This window comes from Otolemur garnettii, unplaced genomic scaffold, assembly GCF_000181295.1.
Source record: "Otolemur garnettii isolate 467f Iridium unplaced genomic scaffold, OtoGar3 scaffold00009, whole genome shotgun sequence".
Taxonomy (NCBI): domain Eukaryota; kingdom Metazoa; phylum Chordata; class Mammalia; order Primates; family Galagidae; genus Otolemur; species Otolemur garnettii.
The window spans coordinates 31307834-31330868 of record NW_003852404.1 but is presented as its reverse complement, the minus strand read 5'-3'; the positions used below and the strand labels follow the sequence as shown (position 1 = coordinate 31330868).

Below are 23035 nucleotides of genomic sequence, written 5' to 3'. Positions count from 1 at the left end.
ATGTTGGACCCACAGGTGGAAAGGAGTGGCTGCTGGGGCTGAATTCCCAGTTCTCTGGGCCTTCTAGTTCTAGTTCACAGAATGGTTTCTAAAGTACCAAACACTATATGGGTATCAAAGACAAGAATAGAAAAGGAGCATCACCAGTAAAAATCATCTCTAGAACACCTCTAATCACCTCTGTAACTGTGTCCCATGGCGACTCTTAATCAAAAAGGAAGATGGAAACATGAGAAATTAGACTTTTCTGATTTCCAGTAGACACGTAAGAAGGGAGTTGGAAATACAAAAATGTTTGCCAACCACCTAGGACTACATTGATCAAAAAAATACTAATACAAAAATTTCAGAATTATAGAAATGTGTTCCACTTCATTTTGCAATATATTTACATAATATTAACTAAATTATAAGTATCTATTTCTTTCAGAGTAATATCTATCTAGCACAAACACCTCACTTGCACTACTTTCCAGCTCACATATTTGAAAGAAGAGATAGCAATGGAGCATCATGAATGGAGTAACTGGGGCAAAGAAGGATTCTCAGGAGACAGGGTACAAACCTCACTTCCCCACAGGTCTCTCTGTGGTGAGCCCTCTATGAGTGTACAAGTGCATATATTCAGCACCAAATATAACAGTATTTGTAAAAATTCTTACTGAGATAATATCAGTGTTCATCTTAATTCATCACAATATAAATACATGCTTCTCTTGCCAATTATTTATATCTAAAACTAAATTATAACAATAAATAGGCCAGGCACAGTGGCTCACACCTGTAATCCCAGCCCTCTGGGAGACCATGGCAAGTGGATTGCTTGAGCTCAGGAGTTCACAAGCAGCCTAAGCAAGAGTGAGATTCTATTTCTACTAATATTTTTAAAAGTTGGAAAAACTAGCTGGGCATTGTGGCAGATGCCTGTTATCCTAGCTACTCAGGAGGCTGTGGCTGGAGGGTTGCTTGACCTAGGAATTTAAGGTTGCTGTGATCTATGAAGACTCCACAGCACTCTACCCAGGGTGACAGAGTGAGACTCCATCTAAATAAATACCTAAATTAATTAATTAATAATAACAATAAACAGGCCTAAATTAATACTATTCTATTATCAACAAAATTTCCATAGTTACCATAATGGAAAGAAAAAAGATCTTTGGTTTCAGAAATAATGAATACTATATATCTTTAATTCATAAACATAGCAATTAGATTAGTAAAAAATGGAAACAAATTAATAATTTGTACTATAGATAGTGTGAATCCCTAACTATATAAGATTATACAGATACTAAAAGTTAGGTGATTTATTCTAAAATATTTCTATGTGTTTTCTCTTCTCACTAAAAATATTATTAGGTTATTTTTTTTATTAAATCATAGCTGTGTACATTAATACTATCATAGGGTACAGTGTGCTGTTTCCATACACAATTTGAAATACCTTCATCCAACCAGTCAAAATAGCCTTCGTGTCATTTTCTTAGTTATTGTGTTAAGACATTTATATTCTACATTTAGAGAGATTCACATGTACCCTTATAGGATGAATCATAGGTGTGATCCCACCAATCACTCTTCTTCCACCCATCCTCCCACCTCCCCTTTCCCCATATTCTTGGGCTAAAATTGGGTTATAGCTTTCCTATGAAAGCTATAAATTAGTTTCATATTAGAGCTGAGTACATTGGTTACTTTTTCTTCCATTCTTGAGATATTTCGCTAAGAAGAATATTTTCCAGTTCCATCCATGTAAACATGAAGGAAGCAAAGTCTCCAGAACACTTGGAGAACTAAAAATAGACCTGCCATTTGATCCTATAATTCCTCTACTAGGTATATATCCAGAAGACCAAAAATCAACACTACAATAAAGATATTTGTACCAGAATGTTCATTGCAGCCCAATTCATAATTGCTAAATCATGGAAGAAGCCCAAGTGCCCATTGACCCACGAATGGATCAATAAATTGTGGTATATATATACCATGGAATACTATGCAGCCTAAAAATATTTTTAAGTATCTTCAGCCATAATATACCATTATACATTTTATTTAATAGCAAAAAATTAACCTATCATGAAGTTATTCAATGTAATGTAAATTAAATCTGGCATTATGTTTACTCAGTTTTAAACATGTGCATATACATGTATGCAAGTATTCACATACTAATGTTCTCCTTAGTGAGAGAGCCCACTAATGGCACTGTGTAGAGCTGAGTTGTCATGAACTAGAATATTGGGCACATCACATGAGCTTACAATTACAAGCACAAAATTCTGCAAATGAAAACATGAATGCATGTAAAACATCAGAGAAATTGGGTCAATAACATACTCTTTAACTGTAATGTCTTGAGATTTGCATTTTGAAACGGGAGAGAAATGCAGAGATTCTGTATGAGAAAGAATAATCCCATTATAACTTCACTACATTGTAGCAATTGAGATGAACTCTGCACCATATTATATAAAGGACACATGTTGACTTCATTTCAACTAAGCCCCAGTGTCATGAGATTACAATTGCTGGTTAATACATTAAAAACTAAATAAGTTTGTTCAACCTAGTATTACCACTAATATTACTTGAAATCTTCTTTTCAAATGCTTGGTGGGAATTCAGATGGTTGCATAGCCACTATACACAAATGATGCCTGACTTCTATACTCAGTGACACAGAGTAATAATAGTGCAAAATATTTTTGTGACATGAACGCAGTCTGTGAATTGTCAATGGCTCCTGATTTCCTATCATCACGGTGGTGTGTAAATGTGCACTCAGAGCTGTTAGCACCACTCCACCCTCGTGCAGGGCGCTGATCACCTGCTGTAGGAATGTTGCCATTGCCAGTGCATTCTTAAGAGACTTAAGACGACCGTTGCGTTACATGAAAATGATATAAGATCACAGAGTTCTATCTGAGAGTACTATGCAATTAGTGCTTATTTCAAAATTATAGAGATACATGATAAGAATATTTTATTTCTAGTTACTAAAAATAATTGAGGAAACTAATGTTACATTTAAATAGTAACAATGACTTCACCTCTAGCCCTTCTCCTTGATTTAAACACACTCTCTGGGAGGCTGAGACGGTAGATCGCTTGAGCTCATGAGTTACAGATCAGCCTGAGTAAGAACAAGATCCGTCTTTAAAAAATATCTAGGTGTTGCAGCAGGCGCCCGTAGTCCCAGCAACTTGCGAAGCTGAGGCAAGAGGATCACTTGAGCCCAAGAGTTTGAGGTTGCTGCAAGCTACGACACTATGACACTCTACCAGGAGCAAGAAAGCCAGACTCTGTTTTGAAAAAATAAATAAACACACACACATGCACAAGACGTTTGGTGCTGCAGACTTTAAAAAGAGCTTGAAGAGAAGGAGAAATTATACTTTTAAGTACTAAAAAATGTGAAATTAAATGTTAGAGTCTTATTTCTAAGAGCCCTGGATGTGCCCCCATCATGCGACTCGGCCCTCCCTCCTGCTATCTATTCCCTCTCTTTCCTCATCTGCTTTTCTCTGTGCCCACACTGTCAGAGGAAGAAGAAAAAATTCTTCTATCTTCTTACATAGAATAATTCAATTATTGCCGGTCCCTGGACCCAATTCAGCAAAGCAATATCCTTTCTATATCTGAAGTCACATTAACAAGCTGTGCTCACTCGCTCACTTCTTATGATTATTTTTAGGAATAAAGGAAATATATAGTGATTGTAGGCCCCCACTGATATGACTGACAACCCCCCCTTAGAAAGCAGAAGTTGGCCGGTTTACTTTTACTAATCAATGTTTGTATTATAAACAGATCAAATGTTTAACTAAACAACTTAAAATCTAATCATTTGTAGTTCAGGGTTTTGTTCACGTAAGCATACATTGGTTTGAAATGTAAGTTAATAATTATATCACTTAATAAATTTAAACAAATATGAAAAATAAATTTTAATATCTATAATCTGAGAAATGTTTTTAAAAAATGAGATTAAAGCAACCAATTTTTCTATATTAATCTTTAAAAACAACTTAGTCTTTTTCCTATAAGTGAGATGTGAAATTGAAATAATGGTACCATGAGGAAGGACATCTATGGACACGTCAAAATTTAAGCTATGTATAACATCTTTATAGTCTACAATGAGTTTATTAATTTGATTGTATAAAAGTAGATCATTGTATAACAAGCCCTACAAGCCTGAACCCTGATAAAATTAAAAAATCATTAGCCAAAGAAATATGCGAATGAACACTTATCCCTGTTGATTCTTAGCTTCTGTCGGTAAATGCTTTGTGCTTTTTTAGCCAAGACATGTTCACAGGCTTCATTTTGTTTTATGACAGAAATAAAAATAACCCCTCTAGTAGAATTTCACTTCCTCTGATTTCTAAGATTCTGAGAACTAAATCAATCACTTTGGAAATAAGGCATCTTAGGATGGGGGTACTAAAGGCATCCAATTGTGAACGAGCCACCTTTCTACAAAGGCATAGAAGGAATAAATTGTTTTCTTTAGAATATCCATATTTATCATATGAAGGATATGTTGAAATGGAAACAGGACATCAACATATCAAACATTTGATATTCTACAAAGATCTATTTACATATAAAAATTACTCCTTGCAAAAGTGGCTAAATCTTATTTTTAAAAATTACAAATAAGCATTACACACACCAGAAGACAATAAATTATCTTGGGATTTAGGAAATCATAGGATAATTGTCAAAAATAGCTCTGCAAGAGTTTTAAAAACTGCCTAAAATGGAGATTATTTATGCCAATCTAGAAATATTAACATTTTTCAAAGAATTTTAAAAATGCCAAATCAGTTGAGTGCATCAGATTATAATTTGCACTGTTTTAAAAACGAACTAGCAGTTCATAAAGTTATTCATATATAATAAGTAATTTACAATAACATGAATTAAATTTTTCATCTTTCCTTGCAGTAGTGTCTCCATTTGAAGTTTGAGTTTTATACTTTATTTTGTGACTCAAAAGTAAAATACATTCCCATTCTTTATTATTTACTGAATTTGGTAACTAAGAAAATAAATTTAGCAACTTATTCTGTTATAGGAAAATACCTGTAATTTTATTAAAATTTTTAAAATAGTGCCATGTGCTAATTATCCTTATTTTCATTTACATCTGAAAACACTGAATCTCAGAAAGTTTAAGCACTTTTCCCACATTCATTTAACAAGGAAAGGTGGGAAGTCAGGTGACTAATTCCAGTCTAATTCTAGTATTCGTGTTCTTGGTCACACCTCTGGAATTCCTCACATAAGATTTTGAGAACTAGAAGCTTTAAATAGCTGTTCAAAAGGTAACACTCTTTAAATATATATGTGTAACAGCCAGCAGTTCAAGCATCCAGCAAATTTGTCACCAAAAAATATATATGAATTGAAAAATTAGATTTGTCAGATATTCTAGATTCGATAGTATATAGTTCTGAACTGGAGAATTTTATGAAATTGAATTTTGTCATATCTTGCAATCCAAGAAACCATCCCACTTCCAAGAAGAGTTCTTTTGTGAGCATATAAGAACTTATCTAAGAAGAAAGTAGTGATCCGATTATTATCTTGGTATGTTACATTTTAACTATAATTTGCATTACTAATTATGAGGTAAAAAAAAAAATCTTAGAATATTTCATTTTCATTACAATGCAACATTGAAACAAAAATTGTCTCACTTACCTCACCTATAAAAAGGTTATAGTTTGCATCAAGTTCTTAGAAAGACTCAGCCCAGTGCTAGGTATGTAACAGGTGAGCAAATGTTTTCTGTTTTAGGACAATACTAAATACGACGGCCATGAGACAGATGCAGAAGAGCATAGGAAACCCTGACAGGTTATAAACTTAGGAAAGAGAATAAAATATATTTTGACAGAGGAATAACCTGCTTAATTTTGTGTATGACAATCACCTGGTGCTCTGTAGCAGCAGCCCCCAACCTTTTTGGTGAGAGGACCAGTTTCATGGAAGACAATTTTTCCACAGAAGCGGGTGGGGTGAGGGTGGTGGTCTGGGGATGGTTCAAGCACATTACATCTCCAACTCAGATTGTCAGGCATTAGATGGCATAGGAAGCCCAGAACCTAGATCCCTCACCGTTTACCTGAATGCTGCCTTCCACCTCCATGAATGCAGTCCTCCCGTCGATGCAGTCCTCTTTGACTCTTCCATCCCTCAGTAATCATCTCTCTCACCCACTGAGCCTATGAATCCACCCCTCACAAATTAGCAACAGAATGAAGTCTTTAAGGGCAGAGTCATATATAGTATTTGTATACTCCCAGCCCCCAGTGTCAAGCACTTAGTACATGTAGATATTCAACAAAAGGGCTTACTTGCCAAAGTCCAGGGTGCGGGTGCTGAGTAAGAATGAGACCACGGGCTCTGGATTAGATCTCAGCTCTGCCCATTAGAACTCTGAAACATGGGGCAGCACCTGTGGCTCAAAGGAGTAAGGTCCTCAAAGCTCCCATATGTCGGAGGTGGCAGGTTCAAACCCAGCCCTGGACAAAAACTGCAAAAAAAAAAAAAAAAAAGAACTCTGAAACATGTATCTTCTTAGTATACTCTCGGGGCACTGCTCACTTCATGTGTGAAATAGAGGTAATAGCAATGTTTAGATGGTGGTCGTAAGAGATTGCATTAACAGTGTAAATGCAGCTAGAACAGTTCCTAGCACAACAGTCCCCAGCCTTTTTGGCACCAGAAACTGGTTTCATGGAAGACAATTTTTCCACAGACCAGGGGTGGGGGTGGGGGGTGGGGGGTGGAGGGGGAGGGATGGTTTTACTCACTTGCCACTATGAAGCCAGCCACCAGATGCTGCTTAATTGTCACTTGCCACTTACTGATAGGGTTTGGATATGAGCCTGCAAGCAATTGATTTATTTTGGTCTCTGTGCAGTCAAACCTCTCTGCCAATGACAACCTGCATTTGCAGCTGCTCCAAGGTACCAGCATCACTGCCTCAGCTCCACCTCAGATCACCAGGCATTAGATCCTCCTAAGGACTGTGATCCTTCTCATGCAGTTTACAGTAAGGTTCATACTCCATACAGTAGGTTCATCTAAAGCTGCTGCTGATCTGACAGGAGGCAGAAGTCAGGCAGGGGGAAGTGGCTGGAAATACAGACAAAGCTCCACTCCCTCACTGGCTGCTCACCCACTGCTGTGTGGCTGGCTTCCTACCTGGCCACAGGCTGATACTGGTATGCGGCCTGGCCAGGGATTTGGGGACCACAGTCCTAGCATATAATAAGAGATTAAATGATACTAAGTCCTATTATCATTATATTTATTACTATATCTAGAAGAAAGTACCTATTTAAGACTAAGCAAAGCATGGATAGAAAGGAACCGTAAGTGAATGAAGTAAACAGAAGGAATTCGTCAAGTGTTTTGTTCTCAGACTATACCAATTTTCTTCCTGTCATGATCAGAAAAGGGATTCTTTGGGGAGGAACCATCCAAAATTCTGAACATTGCTTTTTCCAAAAGTAATTCTGCCCTTCTCAAAAGTTATTAGCCAAAATTCCATATCCCTTCGTATGGCTTATTTATACCAGAATCCCTCGTCTTCCTTTAAGAACTTTCCTTCTCTGTGATATCTTCCTCTTTTCTCCTCAGGCAAATCTTTTTTTGCCTTTTTTTTTTAGTCTTTTTATAATTTTAGTCTTTTTTAGTCTTTTTTTAGTCTTAGTCTTTTTTTTTTATGAGATGTTTTGAAATTACATTTATACTTTATGTTGTTTGTTTGTTTTTTATTGTTTGGGATTCATTGAGGGTACAAAGAATTAGGTTACACTGATTGCGGTTATTAGGTAAAGTTCCTGTTATAACTGTGTCCGGCCCCCAAAGGTGGGCCCTGCCGTGACCACCAGCCCCTCCTCCTCATCCCCAATCCCTCATTCCCCTAACCCACCCCTGGTGCTTATGTCATCTTTCCCCAAGGCTGAAAGTTTAAGAGGTGAATCATTACTTCACAGTTTAGCAGATTGTTGACTGAAATGTCCATTCTCCTGATTACACTTACATATTTAAATCCCTATTTCTCACATACTTTTTAAAAATTTTAAAAAAGAGCTTTGTAGTCTCCCCCCACCCCCAGGTCGTTTACTTGCTGCTTCTGGCCCAACAAAAATTCTGTCTTCAGACATATACAGTGTGATATTTTGCAACTTCATAGATAGGATTATGAAAAGGTGATGAGAAAAAGGAAGTTGTGAGAAAAAAAAAAAAACTCATTCCTTTCTAAAACTTTCCTTTCAGAAAGTTTCAGAGAAATAAAACCACTTAGGCTAAAGGAAGGAAGTCAGATGCATGAAAGCAGTGAAGTTAAACATTGTATGAAGACTTGAGCTTAAATTTCTGCAGAAAGCAACCAAGTAATACATGAGAAAGAATTTTATAAAGGTATAAATTTATATACACCAATCTGAAAGAGAAAGAGAAAGCAATTCCTCTTTTTTAGAATAAAGGGAATAATTATTTATCTGAACAGATACTTTGAATTTCTAGCTAAAAGACTGGAAATGAGTAATATGGCTTATCCTATAAGTCCTGAAATTTGCTTAAAATAAACATATATTAAACACATTTAGATGTTTAAAAACTATCATCTGTAATTTTATTCCCATTGCTTTTCTTCAGAGAGTGATGATTCTAATCAATTCTTTAACCTTCTAATTACTGGAAGGTGGGCACCTTAATTCCTCATCACGGGATAAGTCCAGTGAGAGAGCCGCGACAGTGGTTGGGATGCAGGTAACGGAGATGCTGGGGGAAATGCTACTCAAACCAAGTAAGTACATTACAAGAGAAGTCAGTCAGGCGGATAGAATAGGAAAATATCCACCTGCTTGTTTGATATTTGGATTAACTAATAACTAATTAAAATATTGCTTCCTTTCACTATAATGCAAACTTTTTGACAACAGGGATACTCTCATTTTACCTGTTCTAAACTCATCCTCTAGAGCAGTCCTTAGAACCTGTGTTATAACCCAAGGGAATCTCAGTATACGGCAGCCACATCCAACCTGAATCTGGAAAAGAAAGTGTAAAAGTCTCAGGGCAGTAAAACAGAAAAGCCACATTCTTGAGGAGTAGCATTTTACTCAATAGACAACTTTTGAACATGCCAGCTAAGACAAGAGTGACACCGTTAATCATGTATCGGTAATGAGTATCTGTCATGCACCAGGCATAGCACTCTGTACGGAGATGCACCTGAGTGCAAGCAGAAGGGCTGGGCTTCAGTGCAAGCACAGTCTGTTCTTCCATATTCACAAGAGAGATGCAGAGTTTACGGGTCAGATGCACATAGATTAGGTGGTGTAGAGATTAGGTTAGTAGATTGCGTGGTGTAGAGATTAGGAAATTCTCTTCGGTTTTCCTCTATTTTTTCACTGAATAGGAAGCGAAATCATTAGGTTGAAAGGACATGAGGGAAGAAAGTACTGGAGGCTTGAGGAGAGAATGAGATAGCTATTTCCCTGGGAGAGTAAAAGATGGGGAAATGAAGTCTAACTGCAGGGAGTGCCCAGGGCTCATGGAACCATGAGTCAATGAGAAATCACTCCGGATGGCTGAATACTTTTCTCCAGTCACTTCAGCCATCAGCGACAGACACAGAAGGCGAGAGAGTCAGATTTAACTAGAATTTGGATTTTGCCAGACAAGTACCACAGATGGAGAAAAGGGTGAACAGTCCATGTGTAACAGAAGTGTTCCTTACATGAAAAGGAATAGTACTAACATAATGTGGAGAGTCATTCAACAATTTTATTAAAATCAACTTATTTATAATTTCATGTATGTTTATTTATCGGTTTTGTTAAGGGAGAGGTTCTCTAATGACAATGAATTTATTTGGAAATAACAGGGGATTCTAATCTGGGGCGTGTGTACCATGGCAGACCAAGGGCAAATCCGAGAAGGTTGAAACAATAAGTTTTTAAAGGCAAAAGGAAGAGTATGTGTAAGTTGTTTTGAAACAAAGAGAACAGTGATTCTAGGGGTTTAGCACAGGAATTGATAGCCGTTCATTAGTGGAGACAGTGTATCAGGCAAGTGTATTTATACCAGTAGCTAGCTGTCCTTGTGCAGCTAGCTGTCCTTGAGCGACTCATGTAGCAAGCTGCAGTTGGGAGAAATTCCTTATGATAGTTTCTGTTACCAGATAAACTGTGCATGAGAGCCCTCCCTTCAAACCTTTCCACAGCTCTGTGTTGTCAGGGTTTGACACAAGTGACTCCATTTTGAATTCACAGCTTCTATTAATTCACATCAATAGATACATGACAGATTATACAGGTAGATGATGGAAAGATTATATGTGTATAAGGAAAGGATAGGCAGACTTGGCACATCCCAGAATGTAGGGGAACTAACGTCTGTAATCTCCTACAAAGAAAAAGCCTTTTAAGGAGGAAGACAAGTACAGGAAATAAAGTACTCTGCTTTTATATCAAACAGGAACTTTGAAACAAAGAAAAGAGCAGGGCTGAACTGAATAATAGGAGTTTCTGTTTTGTGGAGAAATTAAGCAACAGGATTAAGCCCTGTGTGATATGTCAAAGTGATCTTTTATCTAACTCAGCTTAGCAGGCAATTGAGGCCAATAATGAACTTGATAATTTACAAAAAAATCTTGAACATGATAATTTAGTATAAAATCTTGAACACACCAATGATATTTCTACAAAGAGTGAAATAGTTGTTTGTGATAATCTTGTGTAGCTCTTAACACCAGGATGACATTAGTTTTCCCTGGGATTGCATGCTTAACATTTATATTATTCGGAAACATTTATTCCGTTAACCCAGAAAATAAAGGTTATTGAACTAAATGATTTCTAAGCCCACGTTTAGTTCTAACATTCTGTGAAATGAAGGATTTTCTGGGGAAAAACAACAGCAACAACAACACAGGAAATTAACCTCTGCCCCCTAATTTCCAACCTAAAAATGACAAACCAAATATAACCCAGCTTAAGTTTATTGCCACATCCTTAATTGCTGTCTGTTCCACTTGGATATATGTCTTGATGGAGAAAGGGCAACCCCCCAGCTGCCCCCATAAACTTGTTTAAAGTGATTATCCCTGAATGAAGTGGGCATCCGGAGGCAATCACATGGGTAGTGGCTCTCTGAAAGATGGGGCTGCTTGAATAAAGTCACATGGCCATGTGAACAGGAGGCAGATTATTGCTGCATTATTAGTATTCTTTCTAAGCCTTGAGTAATTAAATGAATATTAACACTATGTTCTAAAAGATTAAATAGTGAGCACTGGAAGGAATTTTATGTCATTGGCTTTTTGTTTATCTTGGAATTTTAACACCACTTTTTGAAAACATAAAGCTGCTTATTTTCCATTGCTAATTAACAAAAAAAGTTGATTAAAAGTCATGCACTTCATCTACAGCATCTGGGTGAGGGATTTAAGAATTAGGATAGATTCCGGTGAAATGAAACAGATCCTTTAAAGCAGCAGTTCTCAACCTGTGGGTCGTGACCCACAGGAACTGTATTAAAGGGCCACAGCACTAGGAAGGTTGAGAACCACTGCTTTAAGGAAAGGAATCTTATACAACTACAATATTTATAACACTTTTATCAAGGTATTAAAACAGAAGCAGATGCTCCTCTGCAATTCCAAAATATTAGTTACATATGGTGTAGTACATTACAGAAAACATAATAGTAATAGATGGTAGTAAAGGACAGAGCAGTTTCCTTTTGGAGTTGGATACAGAACAGATCCCAAGTATTTTTGAATTAAACTTAATACAAATGGGACAATTCTAAATGTGTCGCATGGTAAATATCACATAAGGAAGTTAAGAGAAAGTACCAATTTTTTGCAAGTATCAGTGCTGCAGCAATGGTATAACATACATATTAATTCTTAGTGTGTGTGTGTTTCTTCCAGGTTAATATGAAGGTACAAACAACAAAATCACAATATTTGAATTTGTTATTATTTTTTTTTTTTGCCGAGGGCCAGGTTTGAACCCACCACCTCTGGTATATGGGGTTGGCGCCGTACTCCTTTGAGCCACAGGTGCCACCCTTTGAATTTGTCAGGTAGAGTTCCTCTTGTAGCTCTGTCCTGCATCCAAAAGATATGCGCTACACTCCTACACTGTGCCCATTCAGGGAGAGCACCCCAAATACCCCTCCCCTCCCTCTTCTCCCTCATTTCCCCTCCTCTCAACTTGAATTGAAATGAGTTTTTCTCCTACATGTGTGTAAATTAGATCATATACTGGCTTCGTGTTAGTTTTGAGCACATTGGATATTTCCTTTTCCATTCTTGGGACACCTTACTGAGAACAATGTGTTTCAACTCCATCCAGGTTAGTACAAAAGATATGAAGTCACCATCTTTTTCAATGGCTGAATAGTATTCGTTATATGCATGTACCACAGTTTGTTAATCCATTCATGGATTGATAAGCACTTAGATTGTTTCCACATCTTGGCAATTATAAATTGAGCTGCAATAAGCAATCTACTGCATATGTTTTTATGATAAAATGATTTTTTTTTCTGGGTAGATGCCTAGTAGTGGGATTGTGGGGTCAAATGGGAGTTCTAAGTTGAGTTCTTTGAGGATTCTCCATACTTCTTTCCAAAGAGGTTGTATGAGTTTGCAGTCCCACCAGCAGTGTAAAAATGTTCTACTCTCTCCACATCCAGGTCAGCATCTGTAACTTTGAGATTTTGTGAGGTAGGCTAATCTCACTGGGATTAGGTGATACATATATTCATTCTTAATTTCAAGCAACAATAACGTATGCATACTTAAAATTTTTATGGTTGATGTGCTTATACTACTTACATTTAAAAGCCTACTCTAAATCTGTTTTGTAGGTTCACACAATGGATAAAATGGAACAGCCTTACATGGATGACTAAATTAAGGAAGGAGAGGCTCCAGTATTTATCCACGCCATACGAAATGCAAAAATCCTCTATGCCACATACTGTGCTAAGCAGAGGGGAGAGATAGACACAGCCCTGGGTCCTGTGTAATTCAGGAGAACACAGACGAGAAGCCATAGGGACCTCTCATCAAAGTTTGAATGAGCAGGAAGTCGGAGCCAGAAGTGAACTTGAGAATTCACAGACATCTTGGACACACCAGTAGTCTTTTCACAAACTCTGACATGGAAATTGTGGAATTCGTTGTGTAATGGAAAAACAAAGAACAGCAGTTGTAAACAGGGATGATCACACAGTAACATGCTAAGGATCTTATATCAGGTATCTGCATGTCTAGGGCAGCATGGGGAAGAGAAAACACAACCAAGCTCTGGGGTTGGATACAGCTTTACCAAGAAGTGATGTTCAAGTGTACTTGGAAGAATGAAGCAGAAGGACATCCTAGGAGAGAGACAGACATCACAGGTGAAAGCACAGCTTGAAACATGATGATACGGTTCGCCTTCCAAAGCTATAATTTACCTGTTTAAGACAAAGCAAAAAAGAAAAGAAAAAATATATGAAGTATACATGCCATTTCTAAAACACAAGAAATATCATGTAGAATTTACAAAGAACTATTCTTGGAGAAGTATGCAAAGCTCAGCCCTGGCAATATTAAATTTTATTCTAGAAGCAAAGTAAAATTGTTTTTTTAAACATAAATATTTTTTGTTTTCTTATATGGAAACCCAGAAATGCTTATTGTTAAAAAAAAAAAAAAAATCAAGAGACCTAGGAAAATATATAGAAAATATTAAATACAACTTCCCCAAAACAAATACTGTTTACACTCTGGTATATAATATTTTAATATTTGTGTGTGCCTGTAAATGTGTGTCTGTGTTTGAGTGTGGCCTCAAACTTGTACAAAAAGTAAGATTTCACATAATCTATACACACCACACGCCTGGGAGTGCCAGCTACTGCCTCCTTGCCCCTTGAGATCTAAATAACATTAGCTCAGAAAGCCTAAATCCACACCCTGTGGATCAATCCCCAAGTTCTTAGTTGTTCCTCGGAACTTCTATGTCTCCAGGCTCCAGCCTTTATACGTTTCCTTCTGTATTTGATATCAAACTCAAGCCCTTATTTGATTTCCACAAAAAAGGCCTACTTTAGGCAGAGCATCTGGGAATAGAATAGACTTCACTAAAGATTTTTGTAAAGAGACAAAAATGTTTACACTGTAGCAACACCAACATTTAAACTAAACATCAGACATCCAAGTTCCCAAAGGGTTTTTGAGAACGCCCCCTACTGGGGAATTTGCACTGGCCCTGAATTGTAAGCTATCCCTTTCACACAACTGTCACTGGACCTCTTATCCTCTCACTCTCTGCTTTTAGGCTGTCACGCAAAGCACATAAAATAGTTCTCTTGATTCTTCAGTTCTTTCCCTCCATGCTACCAAGTTTTTTCTTTCTACCTGTGTTTGTGTTTTCACAAGGGCAGTTCCTTTCAAAACAGGAAAACTGGAGAAATTTATTTAGAGTTAATTTCACATGTAGACAGGTTTAGCATCATCTGATGCCATCATTAGAGATCAAGAGCATCATTTTAATAACTGCACAGTATCCTCCAAATTATTTATTTAACCAATAATTTTAATAGCTCTTTAGATCATTTCAATCTATCCCTACTTTGATTAAAATCTTGGCCAAGATATTACAAATATTTTCTTAGGTTATTTTGAAAGTATATAAAAATTCTTCCATCATAAATCCTTGCTCCAAAATAGAGTACATGGAGCTTTGTTCATCCAAATTATATTATCCAATTAGTTACCTGTGCATAATGATTTTAAGTTGTTTACTTCCTTCTTCCCACTCTCCATTTTAAAATCTTCTTATTGACACCAAAGCCAAGCCAAATCCCTGTGAAGTCAGCGTGCAAATACCAGGTTTTTATCTCATCAATATTTCCAGAGAAATATTGTCAATTCACATTTCTATTACTGCTCAATTTATGTTTAATGGTGAAACCTTAATAATAGCACAAAAATTTAAATATTAGCCATTAAATTTGTTCCAATGAAATAGAACTACTTCTCTTCAAAATCATAAATTGATCTTGTTAAATTTCAACCATTATTAATCACAGCTTATTCTAGACTTGCGGTTTCCAAAGTCTAAGTTACAAATTGGTCTTTACTTTTTTCCCCAGTACACAGCTTAGTATTTTAGTTAAATGTTCTGTATTAGTCCCAGTGCTCTTGAGGAACACAACCAACGGCTGTATGTACACACGTATGTATGTGTGGAGGGAGAGCGAGCTTTCAAGAGTTGGCTCACATGATTATTAAGGGTGGCAAGTCTCAAAATCTGCCAGGGAAGTTGGCAAGCTGGAGCCTCAGGAGTGCCCACCATTAAGTTCTAATTGGAGTCCAAAGACCTGTGAATCTGGGGGTCCAATGTTGTAGTTCCAGTCCAAAGACTTTCAGGCTCCAGACCCAAGAAGAAAAGATGTTTATTTACATTCAAAATAGCCTTAAGTAGTATTCAGGTTTTATATGACTCCTTTCTCAGGCTATTTATATGCATATAGTAATCTTTCCTTAAATTATTTCCAAAGTCAAAAACTGAAGCTATCTCCCCTATGGTATCATTTTAAAAAGAGAGACAGAATTCTTCCCTGGGCATAGCCCCCCAAAATGTCTGCATTAATTTTCTTTTCTCCATGTCATAGTTCCCTTAAGTAGGTATATGCCCCCAGAAATAAGAATGTGAAAGAGGAATTTCTTTGAGGCTCTTTCAGGGTAAAAATGCCTTCTCTTAGGATTACTTCATTTTCTTAATGGAAACACTTAATTTACACTTAAGAAGTATAAGATGAGATCTATTAAAGTACTCCCCAAAATATGATAGCCCGCAATCAGTGCTGACATCTAGAAACCCCTTTAGCAAGTTGACAAGAGTATTTTATGTCTGTTGAATCCAATAAAAAGGGGGCTTGTCTTGAAATGTCATAGGAATTTATTTGCATTATATTTTACAAAAGTATCAGTCCAAGATTGAATAGATATATGGACAAACAATTTTTTTAAAGAAATAGCTAGACCTTTATCTTAGGTAACTTTTGAAGCTCAGTTCTGGTATACTCAACTCTGCCAACACACCAGACGCCTAGAGTCTGGCTTTTGGTTTACTGGGTTGTCATTAGCATTGGTTTCAGTCTACTGATAAACTTCTCCAGTATGATTTCTTCCATAGGTAAGTGCAATCCCATATGGCCAGTGCTGATCACATGGAGTACAAGAGTCTTATTAGGTGCTTTGAATCATTAGAATCCAGTACTGGTCTGCCCATAGAGCCCCCTTTGAAATGCGTGGTCAGTGCTGCTCAGGCTGTCCCACTGCTATGGAAAGGTTTACCAAACAAGATAAATTTTGTCAGTTTCCACCAAGAAAAATGGTATTTCATTCCAAGTCCTATGTTCTAGCAATAGGGACAATTTGATAAAATGAAGGTGTAACTCTTGCCCTGAAAAGCAGTAGGCATCATCAGAAATAATCAAATTAAGAGAAACTATTCTTGAAAAACAAATACATATAGGTATATATATACGTATCTATGTATACATATATACCAGCGAAAGGTCTTTTTTGTGTGAGACAGAGTCTTACTTTATCACTCTCAGTAAAGTGCTATGGTGTCATAGCTCACAGCAATCTCAAAGTCTTGGGCTCAAGTGATCTTCATGCCTCAGCTTTCTGAGTAGCTGGGACTACAGGTACCTGCCACAACGCCTGGCTATTTTTAGAGACGGGGTCTCACTCTTGCTTAGACTGGCCTCAAACTCCAACTGGTTCAACCTCCCAGAGTGCTAAGATTACAAGCATGAGCCACCACGCCAGGGCCAGTGAAAGGTCTTTTAATTCTAAAGGACTGCTAATTCTCATTATAGTTCTTACTCACCCAATCAACTACTTATCCCAAACTTTGGGGGACTTTTGTCTTCACTCCTCTCATTCCTGGCCTTATTCCCAGTTAGTTCAACCTCTCAAATGGATTAAAGGGAATTTTTTTTTTTTTTTTGCTTGTACAAAAAGTCTTTATTGGTGGGGGGAGGGAGGCTGTAGAGCAGCACTGAGGAGGAGAGAAAATAGGAGAGAAAGATAAGGACAGAGTGGGGAAGAAAAGAGAGACAGTAGAGAAGAGCCAGGGGGAAGAGAGAGAAAAGAGAGCAGAGAAGGAAGGCAGAAGGAGGCGAGAGAGAGTGGAATTTTTATTTTTAATGAAATCTTTCTGGTAATTCTTAAAGTTATGAATTCCTGTTCTGCTTTAATCTGTCATTTTATGTCAAATGATTACTCCAAATTTTACTAACAGTTTAATAAAAATGCATGTGGAAATTTAATTTTATGTTCCTTTTGGGGGGGGGATTCATTGAGGGCATAAGAAACCAGGTTACACTGATTACATTTGTTAGATAAAGACACTCTTAACAATAGCGTCTTGCCCCCCCACAAAGGTGTGGCACACACCAAGACCCCACCCCCTTGCTCCTTCCCTCTCTCTGCTCTTCCTTTCCCTACCCCTCCCTCCTTCTTTCTCTCTCTGCTCTCCCCTTCCCCTACCCTCACCATGTCATTGTCATTAATTGTCCTCATATCAAAAGTGAGTACATAGGATTCATGCTTTTCCATTCTTGTGATGCTTTACTAAGAACAATGTGTTCCACTTCCATCCAGGTTAATACAAAGGCTGTAAAGTCTCCTTTTTTAATGGCTGAATGGTATTCCATAGTGTACATAACCACAGCTTGTTGATCCATTCTTATGTTACTTTTTTAATTTGTAGTTCTTTTCATATCAAATAAATAAGGCAAATTCCATGGCCTTGTGTTTTAATAAATTTCTAAAATACCTAATGTGCATTTTACTGGATGATATCATGACACATGGGTATTGCGACCAACTACACTTAGACCTCTGGTCCATTATTGACTATAAATCACTGGGGTTTTATCCACTCTTTGACAATGTGAATCCTCTTTCACAAGGGATTATAAGGATAAGATAGCACCATTAATTAAATCCTAAACAAAAGGTGATGCCCGTGGCTCAGTGAGTAGGGCACCAGCCCCATATACCTGGCCAAACTGCAACCAAAAAAAAAAAAATCCTAAACAAAAGTCCACATATTTACTCTAGCTGAACCAACTTAAGTCCCATGCTTACAACTGAACCAGAGAGATGGAATATGGAGGATACTTTAACCTCAGTTCCCCCTAACATCATAGTTTTCCAAATCACTATTAAGAAAAAGGAAAAGAAAGTATCCAGACATAGTGCCGGGCACCTGTAGTCCCAGCCATTTGGGAGGCTGAGGCAAGAACATCACTTGAGCTCAAGAGTTTGAGGTTGTTGTGCAATATGACGCCATAGCAGTCTACAGGGCAACAGAGTAAGACTCTGTCTCAAAATGGAAAAAAAAAGAAAGAAAAAGATAATTGGATTCTAAAAATTCAATCAAATAATGTCTGCTACTCAAATGTTTTCTAAATACAGACTGTACGGCTGTATATAGACATTTAGACTATTGGGGAGCTCTTAGTGTTAGAAATATGAGTTTACTTCACATAATCAACATTTGTAGAAATTGTGTGACTCTCAGACTTCTAAGGTAGACAAAGAGGTTACAAAGGAGGTGTACAGATCCCTAAGATTTTCATCAGGTGAGAAAACACTTCTCCGGCCTCACCCCAATAGGGTTTAAATAGGTAGCTAACTAAATAACTTAAAATACTATTGAAATTATTTTTTATGTTCCTCATTGACAAACCATTCACATCTAGGATTCTTGAAACAACTAACACAATTGTTTGCATTTAATTAACTTAATTTACACTTTTACGCTTGACCCAGCCTCCCCGTGAGAAAGAGAAAAGACTGTACGGTTCTATCTGGGAGTGGAAACCAGCGGAATTCTCACACTTTTGCTTCGACCTCCAGAGCCAGGGGCAGCGTTAGCTGAGAATAGAAAGGTCAGTGTCAGAGCTCCTCCAGCTCTCTGGGCTTCAGTGTCCATTCAGCCTCACCCTGCTTCATCCTAGAATTCAATACTGGTGCTATTGACTGTTTTGCTTAATTAGAACCGCTTCTCCCTTAGTTTTTTGACCTAACTTTGTCTCTGGCATTCACTTTAGTGTCTTCTCCCCTTATTTCTTATTGGTAGAAATAAACAGCCCATTCTAAGGGGACGAGGGCAAGTGATTTCTATGACCCACCAACTACCAATGCCTTTGAAGTTTTTCAACACAACTTGATCTCCATGCATTTTGTAGAAGGCAGGCCAAAGGGCTAATCTTATGAGTACCTGATATTGAAATCACCTCAAAATTATTAACAGACTTGATATAGTTATCATAGGCTTCAGAAAACTAGATGTCTTTTGCATTTTACCAGTGTGATTACTCTCCCTAAGAATAGTTTTTTTATACATCACTTTTTATTCATTCTATACATGAAAATGTTAAATTAGTATCATGTCTTACTTATATCTCTATTTAGCAAATCTGCAAAACATTAAAATCTGTAATACTCATACCAGACAACAGACTCTCTTAGTTTAGAACTTTATTTCCAGTGTTATCCTTCCCCATGTTTAGGGGAAATAAACATATTAAGTAAGATTCATAAGATGCTAAATAGAATAGTAACCCTAATTGTCAGGAAATATGTAAAATTATTTAATTCAATTGGCTTGAAACATGAAAAAAGCTTGCCACGACTATTTGCTCTGAACTTGAGGAAAAATAAAGTCAACTATCCCTGTTAAAACAATTTCTTTTTAATCTCTCTCTGTGTACATATGTGTGTAAAGGAAGTATGACCAGAGAAAGGGTGAATAAAAGTTCACAAAGGCTTGGAGGAAAACCCAGTGGAATTGACCTTATTTTAAAAATTGAAATAATACAACCAACATTTATGAATGAAAAGAACCATGACAAAATACATAATCCCTGTGCATCTTCCCTACACAATGTAACAGAGTAAATGTATCGATAGTTACACCAAATCCGTTGCTTTTGACCAAAGAATAAAATAGTCTTTTCATATGAATAATATCAACATCTTGAAGTTCTACAGTGATACGTGGCTTGCTTCAATTTTAATTTTAAAAAATGAGTAGCATAATCAAACTAAAGAATCAGCATTAATCTTTAAATCAAAAGGATTTACAATGAAATCGTAATTAATTACATGCCAAAAAAATATCTTATTGAATAGGGTGGTGACCTCAGTTACTTTGCTTAATCACTAAAACAATTCCCAAATAAGACTTTGGATCAATTCCAAATATATCCAATTAAGATTGTCAATTCGCTAAGAACAGTGACAATAAACCTCAAAAATACACTCTTGAAAACTTTTCTTTTTGATTAATGTGTCTGCACTAAGTTCTATTAGCACTTAGGTCCTTGAGGAAAACCGTTTTGTTAGGAGGGCCCTGCTGGCCCCATAATGCCTGAGGGTGAACATTCCCACCAATGTTCGACTTTCTGTTCTATTACTGAGCACATCAGTTGTGCCCGATTAGGGCCATTTGCAACAGTCCAAAGTCAAAAAATTATGTTATTCTTATTATCTTGAGTACATCCTGGAAAGCCACAGAGTAACTAATTTTTCTCTTAAAAAATGTAAAAAACCTCTGCAATTTCAATATATTCTTGCAAGCATGCTTATACGTCTCTAATTCAGACCATTTTTATTTCCTAAATTGTACAACAATATGAGAAGGGTCCTAGACCAAAGTCATATTTCCAAAAGATTGTAGGTAGTCCATTTCTCTGGATACATGCAGGACAATTATGTAGAGATGATTCAGAAACTGAAAATAAAAATAAATTACGTCTGGCATCTTATAAATGGAATGTATTTTACTAATGCAGAGTCACTTTCCACTTACCACTGAATGTCTTCAAAATGATGAGGGAAGAAATTTTATTTTCTCAAATGTATCTTCCCCCCCCCCACAGGAAAAGACGAGTACTTCTTTAGTGTTCTAATTGACACAAAATGCTAAACCAATTATGAAAGTTTCCAAGGAGCCCCTTTTCAGGGAACTTCAGAGAGAAACTAGAGCATTCTCAGCATTCTCTAAGCAAGACCAAAGTTAAAGAAGCCAAGTCATTGTTTTAACATTTATGCTCACTGATAAATGTTCTGTATCTTTGAAACTGCACTTGTTTTTGTAAATACAATTAATATCCTCCACCAGTTAGAAAATGAGTATTTCTTGAGTTCTCCTTCATGCACGGCACTCTCACAATGCACTGACATTCAGCTTCTTTCCAAAACTCTACCAAAATCTTCTCTTTGACTTTAGTCTTGTAATTTGGACCATCATACAGCTGAATGACCATTAGCTGAAGTATCTCTGAAGTTGTGTATAATCAATGACAGGCATTGATAAGTTACCGACATACCTAATCAGTATAACAACGTAATATAAATAAGATGTGTCACTCGGATTTATTGTCATGCTCTGAAAATTTACATTCAAATATGGATAAAAGCATTCTAGACGTAACCTGAACAGAAAAATCTTACATGCTTTACATGTTGAAATTCTGTTACTCAGTGGAGGTACAATTAATTATTATCATCAGAATGAACTTCAGAAATAACCACTGATAGTAAAAGAGCATAAAATGAGCAAAAATATTAAGAAACTTCTGAAGGTTAAAGAGAAAACATATTGACAGCTAAAATAATATTAGGAGAACATACATTAATTGGATAACTTTAGGAAAACCACCTTATTTTGGAGAGAAGAAATGTGTATAAAATTATAAATAATAATACAAGGTTTATTAACAGTGTTAAGAATAAAGCAGTATCAGTTTGCATTTGATCACAAAAAGAGAGTTACTGTAAGATTATGAAAACAAGAAATGTAAATTAAGAATTAAGGGTTTACATGATTGCGGTAGAAACTGTGGCGTGAAACTCTGAAAGGATAAGATCAAGAGATCAGGACATAGTTAACTAATGGCTTTAGCATGAAGCACTGGGCATGAAGAATCCACAGCTTTCAGACAAGTTAAAAAGACTCTCCCACCAGGGCTATGAAGTGAGAGCTCAAGAAGAGGGCCGCAAAGCCACTCTGTCTGACTATGGTGATTCTCAAGAACATGGCCTCTGCTTCTCTTTCCATCTTCCAAATCTCCCACACAAATTACTCTCCAGAGGAAACTGACCAGAATCATATAGTAAAGGGATTGTAAAGTAAATGATTCTCAGCCTTGAGAGAGGTACTGGTGCCAAGTTTATAGACAACTTACCACCTCAGAACTCTAATCAAGTGTTATAGAATTGTTTGTTATACTAGCAATTTAAAAATCTGGAAAATACTTTAATAATTGTATTTAATTACTAGTTACCTAATTCTATCAAAGCCTTAAACTTTTCAGGGAGAAGACTTGCCTGAGAAATTTTCATAGTTTATGATAATAAATTAAAATCAGAATGTCAAATTTGCCTCATCAAGATTTCACAAAGAAGAAAAGTAAAAAAATCCTACAAAACAACTTTCATAATAAATCATCTTCAAGGTAAACATAATTAACAATGTGAGAATAAACAAAAGAAGAACATGTTAAAGAAAAATAGGTTTACTTAATCACTTTTTGTTTTCACTAGTGAAACTTCAAAATAATAATCTTTAACAATACTTTAAGAAGATTTGAGGTTAAAAATTAAACAAAATCTAATTTAAATGATTGCTATACAAATATTGAAGATAAAAACTCTTTTAAAATTTTCCTTAGTTCATTTTATACAATATGTAACTAAAATGCCTTTTTTCTAAATTATATTCTAGTGGAAATGAAAAGATTAATGATTTTTTTAAATTAAATCATAGCTGTGTACATTAATGCAATCATGGGGTACAATGTGCTGGTTTTATATCCAATTTGAAATATTTTCATCAAACTGGTTAACATAGCCTTCATGGCATTTTCTTAGTTATTGTGTTAAGACATTTATATTCTA

General features: G+C 36.4%; 1 protein-coding gene across 1 annotated transcript in view; it reads left to right on the top strand.

The window, feature by feature from the left end:
- Positions 1–6058: 6058 nt before the first annotated feature.
- LOC100946469 (tripartite motif-containing protein 43B) overlaps positions 6059–23035 on the top strand; it is a 70413-nt gene continuing 53436 nt past the window's right edge. The window contains exon 1 of the mRNA XM_023509770.1: positions 6059–6219. Within this exon, the coding sequence (XP_023365538.1) occupies positions 6059–6219 (161 nt within the window). The remainder of the gene's footprint in view (positions 6220–23035) is intronic.